We start from the raw sequence: 18,220 nt of genomic DNA, 5'->3' as shown, positions 1-18,220 counted from the left end.
TGGGTCGGATGGGATTTATCCTAGGATCCTCTGGGAAGCCAGGGAGGAGATTGCCGAGCCTTTGGCATTGATCTTTGACTCGTCATTGTCGACAGGAATAGTACCAGAAGACTGGAGGATAGCAAATGTGATTCCCCCGTTCAAGAAGGGGAGTAGAGACAACCCTGGTAATTATAGACCAGTGAGCCTTACCTCAGTTGTTGGGAAAGTGTTGGAAAAGGTTATAAGGGATAGGATTTATAATCATCTAGAAAAGAATAAATTGATTCGGGATAGTCAGCACGGTTTTGTGAAGGGAAGGTCGTGCTTCACAAACCTCATTGAGTTCTTTGAGAAGGTGACCAAACACGTAGGTGAGAGTAAAATCGGTTGATGTGGTGTATATGGATTTCAGCAAGTCGTTCGATAAGGTTCCCCACAATAAGCTATTGTACAAAATGCAGAGGAATGGGATTGTGGGAGATATAGCAGTTTGGATCGGAAATTGGCTTGCTGAAAGAAGACAGAGGGTGGTAATTGATGGGAAATGTTCATCCTGGAGACCAGTTACTAGTGGTGTACCACAAGGGTGGGTGTTGGGTCCACTGCTGTTTGTCATTTTTATAAATGATCTGGATGAGGGCGTAGAAGGATGGATGAGTAAATTTGCAGACGACACTAAGGTCGGTGGAGTTGTGGATAGTGATGAAGGATGTTGTAGGTTGCAGAGAGACATAGATAAGCTGCAGAGCTGGGCTGAGAGGTGGCAAATGAAGTTTAATGCGAACAAGTGTGAGGTGATGCACTTTGGTAGGAGAAACCAGAAGGCAAAGTACAGGGCTAATGGTAAGATTCTTAGTAGTGTAGATGAGCAGAGAGATCTCGGTGTCCATGTACACAGATCGTTGAAAGTTGCCACCCAGGTTGACAGGGCTGTTAAGAAGGCAAACAGTGTTTTAGCTTTTATTAATAGAGGGATCGAGTTCCGGAACCAAGAGGTTATGCTGCAGCTGTACAAAACTCTGGTGCGGCTGCACTTGGAGTATTGTGTACAGTTCTGGGTCACCGCATTATAAGAAGGATGTGGAAGCTTTGGAAAGGGTGCAGAGGAGATTTACTAGGATGTTGCCTGGTATGGAGGGAAGGTCTTACGAGAAAGGGCCGAGGGACTGGAGGCTGTTTTCATTAGAGAGAAGAAGGTTGAGAGGTGACTTAATTGAAACATATAAAATAATCAGAGGGTTAGATAGGGTGGATAGGGAGAGCCTTTTTCCTAGGATGGTGACGGTGAGCACGAGGGGGCATAGCTTTAAATTGAGGTGTGAAAGATATAGGACAGATGTCAGAGGTAGTTTCTTTACTCAGAGGGTAGTAAGGGTATGGAACGCTTTGCCTGCAATGGTAGTAGATTCGCCAACTTTAGGTACATTTAAGTCGTCATTGGACAAGCACATGGAATAGTGTAGGTTAGATGGGCTTGAGATCGGTATGACAGGTCGGCACAACATCGAGGGCCGAAGGGCCTGTACTGTGCTGTAATGTTCTATGTTCTATATATGTTCTAAGTCCACTCCGCCATTTAAATCATGGCTGATGGGCATTTCAACTCCACTTCCCTGCACTCTCCCCATAGCCCTTGATTCCTTTTGAGATCAAGAATTTGTCGATCTCTGCCTTGAAGGCATCTAACGTCCCGGCCTCCATTGCACTCGCTGACAGCGCTGAGGGAACGCCACACTGCCAGAGGGACAGCACTGAGGGCGCTCCGCACTGTTAGAGGGTCAGCTCTGCATTGCCAGAGAGGGGAGTGGAGTCAGCCTCATACAAGCGGCTGTTGGATAGGCGTATGGATGATGGTATAAGATAGCGGGTGGAGGTTAGATAGCCCTTACGATTAGGGTAAAAGTTCAGCACAACATTGTGGGCCGAAGGGCCTGTATTGTGCTGTACTGTACTATGTGCTACGTCTCTGATAATTGTACTTCAGCTTCCTTATCTGTATTCTTTGATTTTTATTTTCCTCCTGCTTCAACCTGTGGTTCTGTGACCTTCCTACCACGTAGACAGGAAAAATCCCAGGATATACTTCCTGTAACACCTCAGCCGTCTGATTTTCCCACTGGCTTCTCAACCACAGGAGGCAGCACTGCCACCTCTGATCCGGCTGTATCACTACCAAGGACAAATTGCATTCCTGAAGCCGAGTTTCCCCAATACTCGTACCGTCACTACTCCACTTTTCACCAGATACTCCAACCTCACTTTACATAATGGAGCACTTCTCATTCTTACTGCAAATTCCACATGTTGCCACTTTTTTCTGACAGTAATCCCTCTGAGTTTTATATATATATTTTACTCAGAGAGTAGGAAGGGAATGGAACGCTTTGCCTGCAATGGTAGTAGCTTCGCCAACTTTAGGTACATTTAAGTCGTCATTGAATAAGCACATGGACGTACATGGAATAGTGTAGGTTAGATGGGCTTGAGGTCGGTATGACAGGTCGGCACAACATTGAGGGCTGAGGGGCCTGTACTGTGCTGTAATGTTCTATATCTCCTCATCTCTCAACATCAAAGACTGACACGCTGCCCGTATCTCTCACAACTGTAGTTTCTTTACCTGCTCCGCCTGGCATATGTGAGTAGACCTTACCCCCGCAAGTAAAACAGTCTAAGAAGATCTGGCACTTTCTTCTCAACCAGCCCTGGACCAGGTCGTACATTCCAGTGCAGTTTTTCAGCTTCTGCTGTGCTTTCCTTTACCACTATAACAAAACTGACTGGCTTTTCTGATGAAGGGTCTCGGCCTGAAACATCAGCTTTTGTGCTCCTGAGATGCTGCTTGGCCTGCTGTGTTCATCCAGCTCTACACTTTGTTATATTGGATTCTCCAGCATCTGCAGTTCCCACTATCCCTGACTGGCTCATCCTATTTTCCCACATCCATCTTCCCAGTGCATTTTCTAAACTACCAACACTGCCACTTCATGTGTCCTACTATCACAGTGAGAACACCTGAGCTTTTTCACGTCTCTTTCCCCTCTCTCATGGCTTTCCCTTTTAACCATGTGTTTGATTTTCTTTATTGTCTTCAATAAAATCTCCTTTCCCCTTAGCACCTCGGAATTTCTCCTTTCCCCAATTTATATCCCTCACAGATTGAAATTGATGTCAGAAGCCAAACTTTGATCTATGAATCGACTCACAATCATCGGCCATTTCAGCTGCTGATCTTGCAGTTTTAACTCTCGGCTGTTCCACATTAGTCCTTACTACCTCAGGAAGTGAATTTTTGATCTTCTCCAAAAGAATCATCTCTCTAAGAGCGCCATGTGTTTCGTCTATTTTCATCTTATCCACCTGTCAAAATTACTTCGTTTGATCAATGTTTTTTTGACCAGGTCCCTGCTTCGATTCCTGAAACATTAATGGTAGCCTTCTGGCACTTACAATGGCATTTTTCACCACCTCGTACTTCCCAGCTATCTCCTCGGACAAAGACCTCGCTAGCTCTCCCTACGAACTTTGTTTAGATCAACAAAGCCCGCATTTAAAATTATGAACAGAATCAATAGAGAGCAGGGAGGTTCTTTCCACTGGTGGATGAAACTCGGGGGTAGGGGGGGCATTGCCTCAGAATAAGTTGGGGGGTGGTGGAGAGGAGCAGATTTAGGACTGAGCTGAGGAGGAACTTCTTCACCCAAAGGGTTGTGAATCTGTAGAAATCCCTTCCCAGTGAAACAGTTGGGGCTTCCTCTTCAACGTTTTTAATGCAACAAGAGAGAGATTTATTGAACCGTAAAGGAACTAAGGGTTACGCTGAGCAGGTGGGTAAGTGGAGCTGAGTCCCCAAAAAGATCAGCCGTGGCCTTACTGAGTGGTGGAGCAGGCTTGAGAGGGGCTGAATGGCCTGCACGTGCTCCTTGTGTTCTTATTAAGTCAGTGGCTTGCTGGGCCATCTCATGCAGTCAAGAGTCAATCCCATTGATCTGGAGTGAAATGGAAGTCAGAGCAGGTGGATGACAGATTTCCCTCCATTAACACATTCATGAACCAGAGGAATTTTTCCAACATTTGACAAATATTCCAGATATTTTTGATTGAATTTACATTCAGCCATCTGCTGTGACAGGATTCGAACCCAGGTCCCCAGGGCAATAGCTGAGTTTGTGGGGTGATATTCCAGTTTAATATCACTGGACCATTGCCTTCCAGCCCCATGGCTTGATTGTATAAATAACTACATGGCTACTGTTCACACCAAACGCCGAGGAACTGCTTTTCAAAAGCACCACTAATCCCCAGGTTTTGAAACCATTCCTCTCCGCATTTCAGTTCGCAGGCAGAAGGGTGAAAACAGACCACACTTTACATCCCTGAGTGGATAATCTTGTCCACGGCCAACTCCATCTGCTCGAGTAGAGCTGGAGACATGGGTTGAGGACCCTCCCTGGCTGTCTGGGGATTTCCATTCAGCGAAACAAATAATTGCGCGAGAATTGAAATCTTGTCAAAAATGAACTGCGCTTCACCTGACGCTAAGCTGCCACCCTGAGGTGGGTCACTTGTGCAGTTGGCAGAAGGTCTGTCTCTCTGCAAGTGCCCCATCTCTGCACCATTCAGTGGGAGCCTCGCTCTGAACAACAGGGAAGGCAAGTGTCTCAATTCCAACAGCCAATGCCTCAGTGAGGGAGATCGGGCAGCTCGGCCGGGGCGTGTTTGCAGTTACAGCACAGCACAGGAACAGGCCGTTCAGTCCCACCAGTCTGTGCTGTGCATGACGCCTTTCTAAAATAAAACTCTTTGTCCCTGTCATCCCTATCCCTCATATATCTGTCCACACGCCTCTCGCTATGGTATTCTCCCTCCCCCCCACCCCTGGCAGCGCATTCCAGGTACTCACCACCCTCTGTGTGAAACAAAACCTACCTCTCACATCTCCTTTAAAACTTCAAACCTGTCTCCTCTAGTAATGGATACTTCCACCCTGGGGAGAAAGACTCCGGTCCACCCATTCTGCCCACTGCCTGTCGTAATTCCGTAAATTTTATCAGATTCCCCTCATCCTTCGATGTTTAAGGGCAAACAAAACAAGTCCAATCTCTCCTCGCGGCTAATGCCCTCCAGGACCAGGCAACATTCTGGCGAACTGTTTCTGTGCCCTTTCCTGCGACCAGAACCGTACACAATATCCCAGAAAGTTTTTACACTGAAAGCCCTGACCACTGAGGACAAGCACACCATATGCCTTCTCGATCACCTTATTCACTGGCGTTGCCACTTTCAGGGAACTGTAACCTAGATCCCTGTGTAAGCTGATGCTACAAATTTACCCTATCCTTCTCTCCTGCATTAGACCTTCCAGAATGCATCACCTCGTATTCGTCTGGATTAAGCTCCATCTGCTATTCCTCCAGCCTTTCTAGATCCTGCTGCGTCCTCTGTATCCACAGCTTACCCCCACCACACACACAAACTTGTTGTCCAAAAAAGCTGCTAATCAGATCACCTGCATGTGAGGAAGCTCTCATTCTCTCTCTCTCTCTCTCTCTCTTTCAGACCTGACCATCTTAACAGCCACGTCAGGCAGGTCCATTCTACAGAGAGACCCTTCAAATGTGAGGTACCTCCATTCTGCAGCTTCTCCCCTATCCCCACCGTCTTGTCTGGGGGAGGAGGGAAGTGTATGGGTGTGGGAGGCGTCGTTTGGGGAGGGGGTTCAGGAAGGTCACTGCTGGGCAACTACAGATTGCTGCTGTCCAGGGCAGGAGTGACCGGTAGGAGATTGCGACCAGTATGTGGTGGGAGTGACCGGAGCCTGGGGTGGGGCAGGGCAGGAGTGACTGGGCAGTGAGTGTGACCAGGGCGGAGTGACTGGGGGAGGAATGACTGTGCAGTGGGCAGTGACTGGGCAGTGGGGAGTGACCGGAGGAGGAGTACCTGGGCAGTGGGGAGTGACTGGGCAGTGGGGCTGACCGGGGGAGAAATGACTGTGCAGTGGGGAGTGACCAGGAGAGGAGTGACTGTGCAGTGGGAACTGACTGGGGGAAGAGTGACTGGGCAGTGGGGAGTGACCGGAGGAGGAGTACCTGGGCAGTGGGGAGTAACTGGGCAGTGGGGAGTGACAGAGGGAGGAGTGACTGCAGTGGGGAGTGACTGGGAGAGGAGCGACTGTGCAGTGGGGAGTGATTGGGCAGTGGGGAGTGACCAGAGGAGGAGTACCTGGGCAGTGGGGAGTAACTGGGCAGTGGGGAGTGACAGAAGGAGGAGTGACTGCAGTGGGGAGTGACTGGGAGAGGAGCGACCGTGCAGTGGGGAGTGACTGGGCAGTGGGGAGTGACTGGGGGAGGAGTGACTGGGCAGTGGGGAGTGACCAGAGGAGGAGTACCTGGGCAGTGGGGAGTAACTGGGCAGTGGGGAGTGACAGAAGGAGGAGTGACTGCAGTGGGGAGTGACTGGGAGAGGAGCGACCGTGCAGTGGGGAGTGACTGGGCAGTGGGGAGTGACTGGGGGAGGAGTGACTGGGCAGTGGGGAGTGACCAGAGGAGGAGTGACTGGGCAGTGGAGAGTGACCAGAGGAGGGGTGACTGGGAGAGGAGCGACCGTGCAGTGGGGAGTGACTGGGCAGTGGGGAGTGACCGGGGGAGGAGCGACCGTGCAGTGGGGACTAACCGGGGGAGCAGTGTCTGGGCAGTGGGGAGTGACCAGAGAGGGAGTGACTGGGCAGTGGGGAGTGACCAGAGGAGGAGTGACTGGGCAGTGGAGAGTGACCAGAGGAGGGGTGACTGTGCAGTGGGTGTGACTGAGGGAGGAGTAACTTGGCAGTGGGGAGTGACTGGGCAGTAGGGCTGACCGGGGGAGGAATGACTGTGCAGTGTGGAGTAACCACGAGAGGCGTGACTGTGCAGTGGGAACTGACCGGGGGAGGAGTGACTGGGGGAGGAGTGACAGGGCAGTGGGGAATCACTGGTGCCATGAAGAGGAGGAAGGATCTGCCTGGGGTGGAGTGATCAGTGCCCAGAGGGGTGTGAGCGACGAAGCGTGACCAAGGGAAGGGTGACAAGCGGGGCCAGGAAGAGGGGGTTGGGAGTGACCAGAGCCCAGGTGATGTGACTCATGGCCAGCAGAGAGTGACTGGTGTGCGGTGGGGAGTGATGAGGTGGGAATTGGAAGGTGACCGATGGTCAGTGGGAAGTGACGAGTTGGGAAAGGGGGGCGGTGACCAATGGTCAGTGGGGAGTGACGAGCTGGGAAGCGGGAGGTGACCGATGGTCAGTGGGGAGTGACGAGGTGGGAAAGTGGGGAGGTGACCGATGGTCAGTGGGGAGTGACGAGCTGGGAAGCGGGAGGTGACCGATGGTCAGTGGGGAGTGACGAGGTGGGAAAGGGGGGAGGTGACCGATGGTCAGTGGGGAGTGTCGAGCTGGGAAGTGGGAGGTGACCGATGGTCAGTGGGGAGTGTCGAGCTGGGAAGAGGGATGTGACCGATGGTCAGTGGGGAGTGACGAGCTGGGAAGCGGGAGGTGACCGATGGTCAGTGGGGAGTGACGAGCTGGGAAGCGGGAGGTGACCGATGGTCAGTGGGGAGTGACGAGCTGGGAAGTGGGAAGTGACCGATGGTAAGGGGGGAGGTGACCGATGGTCAGTGGGGAGTGACGAGGTGGGAAAGGGGGAGGTGACCGATGGTCAGTGGGGAGGGACGAGGTGGGAAAGGGGGGAGGCGACCGATGGTCAGTGGGGAGTGACGAGCTGGGAAGCGGGAGGTGACCGATGGTCAGTGGGGAGTGACGAGCTGGGAAGAGGGAGGTGACCGATGGTCAATGGGGTGCGACAAAGTGGGAAAGGGGGGAGGTGACCGATGGTCAGTGGGGAGTGACGAGCTGGGAAGCGGGAGGTGACCAATGGTCAGTGGGGAGTGACGAGCTGGGAAGGGGGAGGTGACCGATGGTCAGTGGGGAGTGACGAGCTGGGAAGCGGGAGGTGACCGATGGTCAGTGGGGAGTGACGAGCTGGGAAGAGGGAGGTGACCGATGGTCAGTGGGGAGTGACGAGCTGGGAAGCGGGAGGTGACCGATGGTCAATGGGGTGCGACAAAGTGGGAAAGGGGAGAGGTGACCGATGGTCAGTGGGGAGTGACGAGCTGGGAAGCGGGAGGTGACCGATGGTCAGTGGGGAGTGACGAGATGGGAAAGGGGGGAGGTGACCGATGGTCAGTGGGGAGTGACGAGCTGGGAAGCGGGAGGTGACCGATGGTCAGTGGGGAGTGACGAGCTGGGAAGCGGGAGGTGACCGATGGTCAGTGGGGAGTGACGAGCTGGGAAGAGGGAGGTGACCGATGGTCAATGGGGTGCGACAAAGTGGGAAAGGGGGGAGGTGACCGATGGTCAGTGGGGAGTGACGAGCTGGGAAGCGGGAGGTGACCGATGGTCAGTGGGGAGTGACGAGCTGGGAAGGGGGAGGTGACCGATGGTCAGTGGGGAGTGACGAGCTGGGAAGCGGGAGGTGACCGATGGTCAGTGGGGAGTGACGAGGTGGGAAAGGGGGAGGTGACCGATGGTCAGTGGGGAGTGACGAGGTGGGAAGTGGGAGGTGACCGATGGTCAGTGGGGAGCGACGAGCTGGGAAGCGGGAGGTGACCGATGGTCAGTGGGGAGTGACGAGCTGGGAAGGGGGAGGTGACCGATGGTCAGTGGGGAGTGACGAGGTGGGAAGGGGGAGGTGACCGATGGTCAGTGGGGAGTGACGAGCTGGGAAGGGGGAGGTGACCGATGGTCAGTGGGGAGTGTCGAGCTGGGAAGGGGGAGGTGACCGATGGTCAGTGGGGAGTGACGAGCTGGGAAGGGGGAGGTGACCGATGGTCAGTGGGGAGTGTCGAGCTGGGAAGGGGGAGGTGACCGATGGTCAGTGGGGAGTGTCGAGCTGGGAAGGGGGAGGTGACCGATGGTCAGTGGGGAGTGACGAGCTGGGAAGGGGGAGGTGACCGATGGTCAGTGGGGAGTGACGAGCTGGGAAGCGCGAGGTGACCGATGGTCAGTGGGGAGTGACGAGCTGGGAAGCGGGAGGTGACCGATGGTCAGTGGGGAGTGACGAGCTGGGAAGAGGGAGGTGACCGATGGTCAGTGTGGAGTGTCGAGCTGGGAAGCGGGAGGTGACCGATGGTCAATGGGGAGTGACGAGCTGGGAAGGGGGAGGTGACCGATGGTCAGTGGGGAGCGACGAGCTGGGAAAGGGGGAGGTGACCGATGGTCAGTGGGGAGTGACGAGCTGGGAAGCGGGAGGTGACCGATGGTCAATGGGGAGCGACGAGGTGGGAAAGGGGGGAGGTGACCGATGGTCAGTGGGGAGTGACGAGGTGGGAAGTGGGAGGTGACCGATGGTCAGTGGGGAGTGATGAGCTGGGAAGCGGGAGGTGACCGATGGTCAGTGGGGAGTGACGAGCTGGGAAAGGGGGAGGTGACCGATGGTCAGTGGGGAGTGACGAGCTGGGAAGCGGGAGGTGACCGATGGTCAGTGGGGAGTGACGAGGTGGGAAAGGGGGAGGTGACCGATGGTCAGTGGGGAGTGTCGAGCTGGGAAGCGGGAGGTGACCGATGGTCAGTGGGGAGTGTCGAGCTGGGAAGCGGGAGGTGACCGATGGTCAGTGGGGAGTGACGAGCTGGGAAGGGGGAGGTGACCGATGGTCAGTGGGGAGTGTCGAGCTGGGAAGGGGGAGATGACCGATGGTCAGTGGGGAGTGACGAGCTGGGAAGAGGGAGGTGACCGATGGTCAGTGGGGAGTGACGAGGTGGAAAAGGGGGGAGGTGACCGATGGTCTGTGGGGAGTGACGAGCTGGGAAGAGGGAGGTGACCGATGGACAATGGGGAGCGACGAGGTGGGAAAGGGGGGAGGTGACCGATGGTCAGTGGGGAGCGACGAAGTGGGAAAGGGGGGAGGTGACCGATGGTCAGTGGGGAGTGTCGAGCTGGGAAGAGGGATGTGACCGATGGTCAGTGGGGAGTGATGAGGTGGGAAAGGGGGGAGGTGACCGATGGTCAGTGGGGAGCGACGAGGTGGGAAAGGGGGGAGGTGACCGATGGTCAGTGGGGAGTGTCGAGCTGGGAAGGGGGAGGTGACCGATGGTCAGTGGGGAGTGACGAGCTGGGAAGGGGGAGGTGACCGATGGTCAGTGGGGAGTGACGAGCTGGGAAGGGGGAGGTGACCGATGGTCAGTGGGGAGTGACGAGCTGGGAAGGGGGAGGTGACCGATGGTCAGTGGGGAGTGACGAGCTGGGAAGGGGGAGGTGACCGATGGTCAGTGGGGAGTGACGAGATGGGAAGTGGGAGGTGACCGATGGTCAGTGGGGAGCGACGAGGTGGGAAAGGGGGGAGGTGACCGATGGTCAGTGGGGAGTGTCGAGCTGGGAAGGGGGAGGTGACCGATGGTCAGTGGGGAGTGACGAGCTGGGAAGGGGGAGGTGACCGATGGTCAGTGGGGAGCGACGAGGTGGGAAAGGGGGGAGGCGACCGATGGTCAGTGGGGAGTGACGAGCTGGGAAGGGGGAGGTGACCGATGGTCAGTGGGGAGCGACGAGCTGGGAAAGGGGGTAGGTGACCGATGGTCAGTGGGGAGTGACGAGCTGGGAAGGGGGAGGTGACCAATGGTCAGTGGGGAGTGATGAGGTGGGAAAGGGGGGAGGTGACCGATGGTCAGTGGGGAGTGTCGAGCTGGGAAGCGGGAGGTGACCGATGGTCAGTGGGGAGTGACGAGCTGGGAAGGGGGAGGTGACCGATGGTCAGTGGGGAGTGACGAGCTGGGAAGGGGGAGGTGACCGATGGACAATGGGGAGCGACGAGGTGGGAAGAGGGAGGTGACCGATGGACAATGGGGAGTGACGAGCTGGGAAGAGGGAGGTGACCGATGGTCAGTGGGGAGCGACGAAGTGGGAAAGGGGGGAGGTGACCGATGGTCAGTGGGGAGTGTCGAGCTGGGAAGAGGGATGTGACCGATGGTCAGTGGGGAGTGATGAGGTGGGAAAGGGGGGAGGTGACCGATGGTCAGTGGGGAGCGACGAGGTGGGAAAGGGGGGAGGTGACCGATGGTCAGTGGGGAGTGTCGAGCTGGGAAGGGGGAGGTGACCGATGGTCAGTGGGGAGTGACGAGCTGGGAAGGGGGAGGTGACCGATGGTCAGTGGGGAGTGACGAGGTGGGAAAGGGGGGAGGTGACCGATGGTCAGTGGGGAGTGACGAGCTGGGAAAGGGGGGAGGTGACCGATGGTCAGTGGGGAGTGACGAGCTGGGAAGCGGGAGGTGACCGATGGTCAGTGGGGAGTGACGAGCTGGGAAGCGGGAGGTGACCGATGGTCAGTGGGGAGCGACGAGGTGGGAAAGGGGGGAGGTGACCGATGGTCAGTGGGGAGTGACGAGCTGGGAAGCGGGAGGTGACCGATGGTCAGTGGGGAGTGTCGAGCTGGGAAGTGGGAGGTGACCGATGGTCAGTGGGGAGTGATGAGCTGGGAAGTGGGAGGTGACCGATGGTCAGTGGGGAGTGACGAGCTGGGAAGTGGGAGGTGACCGATGGTCAGTGGGGAGCGACAAAGTGGGAAAGGGGGGAGGTGACCGATGGTCAGTGGAGAGTGACGAGCTGGGAAGATGGAGGTGACCGATGGTCAATCGGGAGCGACGAGCTGGGAAGCGGGAGGTGACCGATGGTCAGTGGGGAGTGACGAGGTGGGAAAGGGGGGAGGTGACCGATGGTCAATGGGGAGCGACAAAGTGGGAAAGGGGGGAGGTGACCGATGGTCAGTGGGGAGTGATGAGCTGGGAAGTGGGAGGTGACCGATGGTCAGTGGGGAGTGATGAGCTGGGAAGGGGGAGGTGACCGATGGTCAGTGGGGAGTGACGAGCTGGGAAGTGGGAGGTGACCGATGGTCAGTGGGGAGCGACAAAGTGGGAAAGGGGGGAGGTGACCGATGGTCAGTGGGGAGTGTCGAGCTGGGAAGAGGGATGTGACCGATGGTCAGTGGGGAGTGACGAGCTGGGAAGCGGGAGGTGACCGATGGTCAGTGGGGAGTGACGAGCTGGGAAGCGGGAGGTGACCGATGGTCAGTGGGGAGTGACGAGCTGGGAAGTGGGAGGTGACCGATGGTAAGGGGGGAGGTGACCGATGGTCAGTGGGGAGTGACGAGGTGGGAAAGGGGGAGGTGACCGATGGTCAGTGGGGAGGGACGAGGTGGGAAAGGGGGGAGGCGACCGATGGTCAGTGGGGAGTGATGAGGTGGGAAGGGGGAGGTGACCGATGGTCAGTGGGGAGTGACGAGCTGGGAAAGGGGGGAGGTGACCGATGGTCAGTGGGGAGTGACGAGCTGGGAAAGGGGGGAGGTGACCGATGGTTAGTGGGGAGTGACGAGCTGGGAATAGGGAGGTGACCGATGGTCAGTGGGGAGTGACGAGCTGGGAAGGGGGAGGTGACCGATGGACAGTGGGGAGTGACGAGCTGGGAAGGGGGAGGTGACCAATGGTCAATGATGAGGTGGGAAAGGGGGGAGGTGACCGATGGTCAGTGGGGAGTGTCGAGCTGGGAAGGGGGAGGTGACCGATGGTCAGTGGGGAGTGACAAGGTGGGAAAGGGGGGAGGTGACCGATGGTCAGTGGGGAGTGACGAGGTGGGAAAGGGGGGAGGTGACCGATGGTCAGTGGGGAGTGACGAGCTGGGAAGCGGGAGGTGACCGATGGTCAGTGGGGTGTGACGAGCTGGGAAGCGGGAGGTGACCGATGGTCAGTGGGGAGCGACGTGGTGGGAAAGGGGGGAGGTGACCGATGGTCAGTGGGGAGTGACGAGCTGGGAAGCGGGAGGTGACCGATGGTCAGTGGGGAGTGACGAGATGGGAAAGGGGGGAGGTGACCGATGGTCAGTGGGGAGTGACGAGCTGGGAAGCGGGAGGTGACCGATGGTCAGTGGGGAGTGACGAGCTGGGAAGCGGGAGGTGACCGATGGTCAGTGGGGAGTGACGAGCTGGGAAGCGGGAGGTGACCGATGGTCAGTGGGGAGTGTCGAGCTGGGAAGGGGGAGGTGACCGATGGTCAGTGGGGAGTGACAAGGTGGGAAAGGGGGGAGGTGACCGATGGTCAGTGGGGAGTGACGAGGTGGGAAAGGGGGGAGGTGACCGATGGTCAGTGGGGAGTGACGAGCTGGGAAGCGGGAGGTGACCGATGGTCAGTGGGGAGTGACGAGCTGGGAAGCGGGAGGTGACCGATGGTCAGTGGGGAGCGACGTGGTGGGAAAGGGGGGAGGTGACCGATGGTCAGTGGGGAGTGACGAGCTGGGAAGCGGGAGGTGACCGATGGTCAGTGGGGAGTGACGAGATGGGAAAGGGGGGAGGTGACCGATGGTCAGTGGGGAGTGTCGAGCTGGGAAGGGGGAGGTGACCGATGGTCAGTGGGGAGTGACAAGGTGGGAAAGGGGGGAGGTGACCGATGGTCAGTGGGGAGTGACGAGGTGGGAAAGGGGGGAGGTGACCGATGGTCAGTGGGGAGTGACGAGCTGGGAAGCGGGAGGTGACCGATGGTCAGTGGGGAGTGACGAGCTGGGAAGCGGGAGGTGACCGATGGTCAGTGGGGAGCGACGTGGTGGGAAAGGGGGAAGGTGACCGATGGTCAGTGGGGAGTGACGAGCTGGGAAAGGGGGAGGTGACCGATGGTCAGTGGGGAGTGACGAGATGGGAAAGGGGGGAGGTGACCGATGGTCAGTGGGGAGTGACGAGCTGGGAAGCGGGAGGTGACCGATGGTCAGTGGGGAGTGACGAGCTGGGAAGCGGGAGGTGACCGATGGTCAGTGGGGAGTGACGAGCTGGGAAGCGGGAGGTGACCGATGGTCAGTGGGGAGTGACGAGATGGGAAAGGGGGGAGGTGACCGATGGTCAGTGGGGAGTGACGAGCTGGGAAGCGGGAGGTGACCGATGGTCAGTGGGGAGTGACGAGCTGGGAAGCGGGAGGTGACCGATGGTCAGTGGGGAGTGACGAGCTGGGAAGAGGGAGGTGACCGATGGTCAATGGGGTGCGACAAAGTGGGAAAGGGGGGAGGTGACCGATGGTCAGTGGGGAGTGACGAGCTGGGAAGCGGGAGGTGACCGATGGTCAGTGGGGAGTGACGAGCTGGGAAGCGGGAGGTGACCGATGGTCAGTGGGGAGTGACGAGCTGGGAAGCGGGAGGTGACCGATGGTCAGTGGGGAGTGACGAGCTGGGAAGGGGGAGGTGACCGATGGTCAGTGGGGAGTGACGAGCTGGGAAGCGGGAGGTGACCGATGGTCAGTGGGGAGTGACGAGGTGGGAAAGGGGGAGGTGACCGATGGTCAGTGGGGAGTGACGAGGTGGGAAGTGGGAGGTGACCGATGGTCAGTGGGGAGCGACGAGCTGGGAAGCGGGAGGTGACCGATGGTCAGTGGGGAGTGACGAGCTGGGAAGTGGGAGGTGACCGATGGTCAGTGGGGAGTGACGAGCTGGGAAGGGGGAGGTGACCGATGGTCAGTGGGGAGTGACGAGCTGGGAAGCGGGAGGTGACCGATGGTCAGTGGGGAGTGACGAGCTGGGAAGGGGGAGGTGACCGATGGTCAGTGGGGAGTGACGAGCTGGGAAGGGGGAGGTGACCGATGGTCAGTGGGGAGTGACGAGCTGGGAAGCGGGAGGTGACCGATGGTCAGTGGGGAGTGACGAGCTGGGAAGCGGGAGGTGACCGATGGTCAGTGGGGAGTGACGAGCTGGGAAGGGGGAGGTGACCGATGGTCAGTGGGGAGTGTCGAGCTGGGAAGGGGGAGGTGACCGATGGTCAGTGGGGAGTGACGAGCTGGGAAGGGGGAGGTGACCGATGGTCAGTGGGGAGTGTCGAGCTGGGAAGGGGGAGGTGACCGATGGTCAGTGGGGAGTGACGAGCTGGGAAGGGGGAGGTGACCGATGGTCAGTGGGGAGTGTCGAGCTGGGAAGGGGGAGGTGACCGATGGTCAGTGGGGAGTGTCGAGCTGGGAAGGGGGAGGTGACCGATGGTCAGTGGGGAGTGACGAGCTGGGAAGGGGGAGGTGACCGATGGTCAGTGGGGAGTGACGAGCTGGGAAGCGCGAGGTGACCGATGGTCAGTGGGGAGTGACGAGCTGGGAAGCGGGAGGTGACCGATGGTCAGTGGGGAGTGACGAGCTGGGAAGAGGGAGGTGACCGATGGTCAGTGGGGAGTGTCGAGCTGGGAAGCGGGAGGTGACCGATGGTCAATGGGGAGTGACGAGCTGGGAAGCGGGAGGTGACCGATGGTCAATGGGGAGCGACGAGGTGGGAAAGGGGGGAGGTGACCGATGGTCAGTGGGGAGTGACGAGGTGGGAAGTGGGAGGTGACCGATGGTCAGTGGGGAGTGATGAGCTGGGAAGCGGGAGGTGACCGATGGTCAGTGGGGAGTGACGAGCTGGGAAAGGGGGAGGTGACCGATGGTCAGTGGGGAGTGACGAGCTGGGAAGCGGGAGGTGACCGATGGTCAGTGGGGAGCGACAAAGTGGGAAAGGGGGGAGGTGACCGATGGTCAGTGGAGAGTGACGAGCTGGGAAGAGGGAGGTGACCGATGGTCAATCGGGAGCGACGAGCTCGGAAGCGGGAGGTGACCGATGGTCAGTGGGGAGTGACGAGGTGGGAAAGGGGGGAGGTGACCGATGGTCAATGGGGAGCGACAAAGTGGGAAAGGGGGGAGGTGACCGATGGTCAGTGGGGAGTGATGAGCTGGGAAGTGGGAGGTGACCGATGGTCAGTGGGGAGTGATGAGCTGGGAAGGGGGAGGTGACCGATGGTCAGTGGGGAGCGACAAAGTGGGAAAGGGGGGAGGTGACCGATGGTCAGTGGGGAGTGTCGAGCTGGGAAGAGGGAGGTGACCGATGGTCAGTGGGGAGTGTCGAGCTGGGAAGAGGGATGTGACCGATGGTCAGTGGGGAGTGACGAGCTGGGAAGCGGGAGGTGACCGATGGTCAGTGGGGAGTGACGAGGTGGGAAAGGGGGGAGGTGACCGATGGTCAGTGGGGAGTGACGAGCTGGGAAGAGGGATGTGACCGATGGTCAGTGGGGAGTGACGAGCTGGGAAGCGGGAGGTGACCGATGGTCAGTGGGGAGCGACGAGCTGGGAAGCGGGAGGTGACCGATGGTCAGTGGGGAGTGACGAGCTGGGAAGTGGGAGGTGACCGATGGTAAGGGGGGAGGTGACCGATGGTCAGTGGGGAGTGACGAGGTGGGAAAGGGGGAGGTGACCGATGGTCAGTGGGGAGGGACGAGGTGGGAAAGGGGGGAGGCGACCGATGGTCAGTGGGGAGTGATGAGGTGGGAAGGGGGAGGTGACCGATGGTCAGTGGGGAGTGACGAGCTGGGAAAGGGGGGAGGTGACCGATGGTCAGTGGGGAGTGACGAGCTGGGAAAGGGGGGAGGTGACCGATGGTTAGTGGGGAGTGACGAGCTGGGAAGAGGGAGGTGACCGATGGTCAGTGGGGAGTGACGAGCTGGGAAGGGGGAGGTGACCGATGGACAGTGGGGAGTGACGAGCTGGGAAGGGGGAGGTGACCAATGGTCAATGATGAGGTGGGAAAGGGGGGAGGTGACCGATGGTCAGTGGGGAGTGTCGAGCTGGGAAGGGGGAGGTGACCGATGGTCAGTGGGGAGTGACGAGATGGGAAAGGGGGGAGGTGACCGATGGTCAGTGGGGAGTGACGAGCTGGGAAGCGGGAGGTGACCGATGGTCAGTGGGGAGTGACAAGGTGGGAAAGGGGGGAGGTGACCGATGGTCAGTGGGGAGTGACGAGGTGGGAAAGGGGGGAGGTGACCGATGGTCAGTGGGGAGTGACGAGCTGGGAAGCGGGAGGTGACCGATGGTCAGTGGGGAGTGACGAGCTGGGAAGCGGGAGGTGACCGATGGTCAGTGGGGAGCGACGTGGTGGGAAAGGGGGGAGGTGACCGATGGTCAGTGGGGAGTGACGAGCTGGGAAGCGGGAGGTGACCGATGGTCAGTGGGGAGTGACGAGATGGGAAAGGGGGGAGGTGACCGATGGTCAGTGGGGAGTGACGAGCTGGGAAGCGGGAGGTGACCGATGGTCAGTGGGGAGTGACGAGCTGGGAAGCGGGAGGTGACCGATGGTCAGTGGGGAGTGACGAGCTGGGAAGAGGGAGGTGACCGATGGTCACTGGGGTGCGACAAAGTGGGAAAGGGGGGAGGTGACCGATGGTCAGTGGGGAGTGATGAGCTGGGAAGCGGGAGGTGACCGATGGTCAGTGGGGAGTGACGAGCTGGGAAGGGGGAGGTGACCGATGGTCAGTGGGGAGTGACGAGCTGGGAAGCGGGAGGTGACCGATGGTCAGTGGGGAGTGATGAGGTGGGAAAGGGGGAGGTGACCGATGGTCAGTGGGGAGTGACGAGGTGGGAAGTGGGAGGTGACCGATGGTCAGTGGGGAGCGACGAGCTGGGAAGCGGGAGGTGACCGATGGTCAGTGGGGAGTGACGAGCAGGGAAGGGGGAGGTGACCGATGGTCAGTGGGGAGTGACGAGGTGGGAAGGGGGAGGTGACCGATGGTCAGTGGGGAGTGACGAGGTGGGAAAGGGGGAGGTGACCGATGGTCAGTGGGGAGTGACGAGCTGGGAAGCGGGAGGTGACCGATGGTCAGTGGGGAGTGTCGAGCTGGGAAGTGGGAGGTGACCGATGGTCAGTGGGGAGCGACGAGCTGGGAAGCGGGAGGTGACCGATGGTCAGTGGGGAGTGACGAGCTGGGAAGGGGGAGGTGACCGATGGTCAGTGGGGAGTGACGAGCTGGGAAGCGGGAGGTGACCGATGGTCAGTGGGGAGTGACGAGCTGGGAAGGGGGAGGTGACCGATGGTCAGTGGGGAGTGACGAGCTGGGAAGCGGGAGGTGACCGATGGTCAGTGGGGAGTGACGAGCTGGGAAGCGGGAGGTGACCGATGGTCAGTGGGGAGTGACGAGCTGGGAAGGGGGAGGTGACCGATGGTCAGTGGGGAGTGTCGAGCTGGGAAGGGGGAGGTGACCGATGGTCAGTGGGGAGTGACGAGCTGGGAAGGGGGAGGTGACCGATGGTCAGTGGGGAGTGTCGAGCTGGGAAGGGGGAGGTGACCGATGGTCAGTGGGGAGTGACGAGCTGGGAAGGGGGAGGTGACCGATGGTCAGTGGGGAGTGTCGAGCTGGGAAGGGGGAGGTGACCGATGGTCAGTGGGGAGTGTCGAGCTGGGAAGGGGG

General features: G+C 58.6%; 1 protein-coding gene across 3 annotated transcripts in view; it reads left to right on the top strand.

Annotated features, from left to right (window-relative positions):
* Positions 1 to 18,220, top strand: part of mazb (MYC-associated zinc finger protein b (purine-binding transcription factor)) — a 58,243-nt gene that overhangs the window by 15,880 nt on the left and 24,143 nt on the right. For all 3 annotated transcript variants that reach the window (XM_059643249.1, XM_059643250.1, XM_059643248.1), the window contains exon 3: positions 5,542 to 5,605. In XM_059643249.1, the coding sequence (XP_059499232.1) occupies positions 5,542 to 5,605 (64 nt within the window). The remainder of the gene's footprint in view (positions 1 to 5,541; positions 5,606 to 18,220) is intronic.

Source organism: Stegostoma tigrinum, chromosome 50, assembly GCF_030684315.1.
Source record: "Stegostoma tigrinum isolate sSteTig4 chromosome 50, sSteTig4.hap1, whole genome shotgun sequence".
NCBI classification, from domain to species: domain Eukaryota; kingdom Metazoa; phylum Chordata; class Chondrichthyes; order Orectolobiformes; family Stegostomatidae; genus Stegostoma; species Stegostoma tigrinum.
This window is presented reverse-complemented; position numbering and strand designations above follow the sequence as displayed.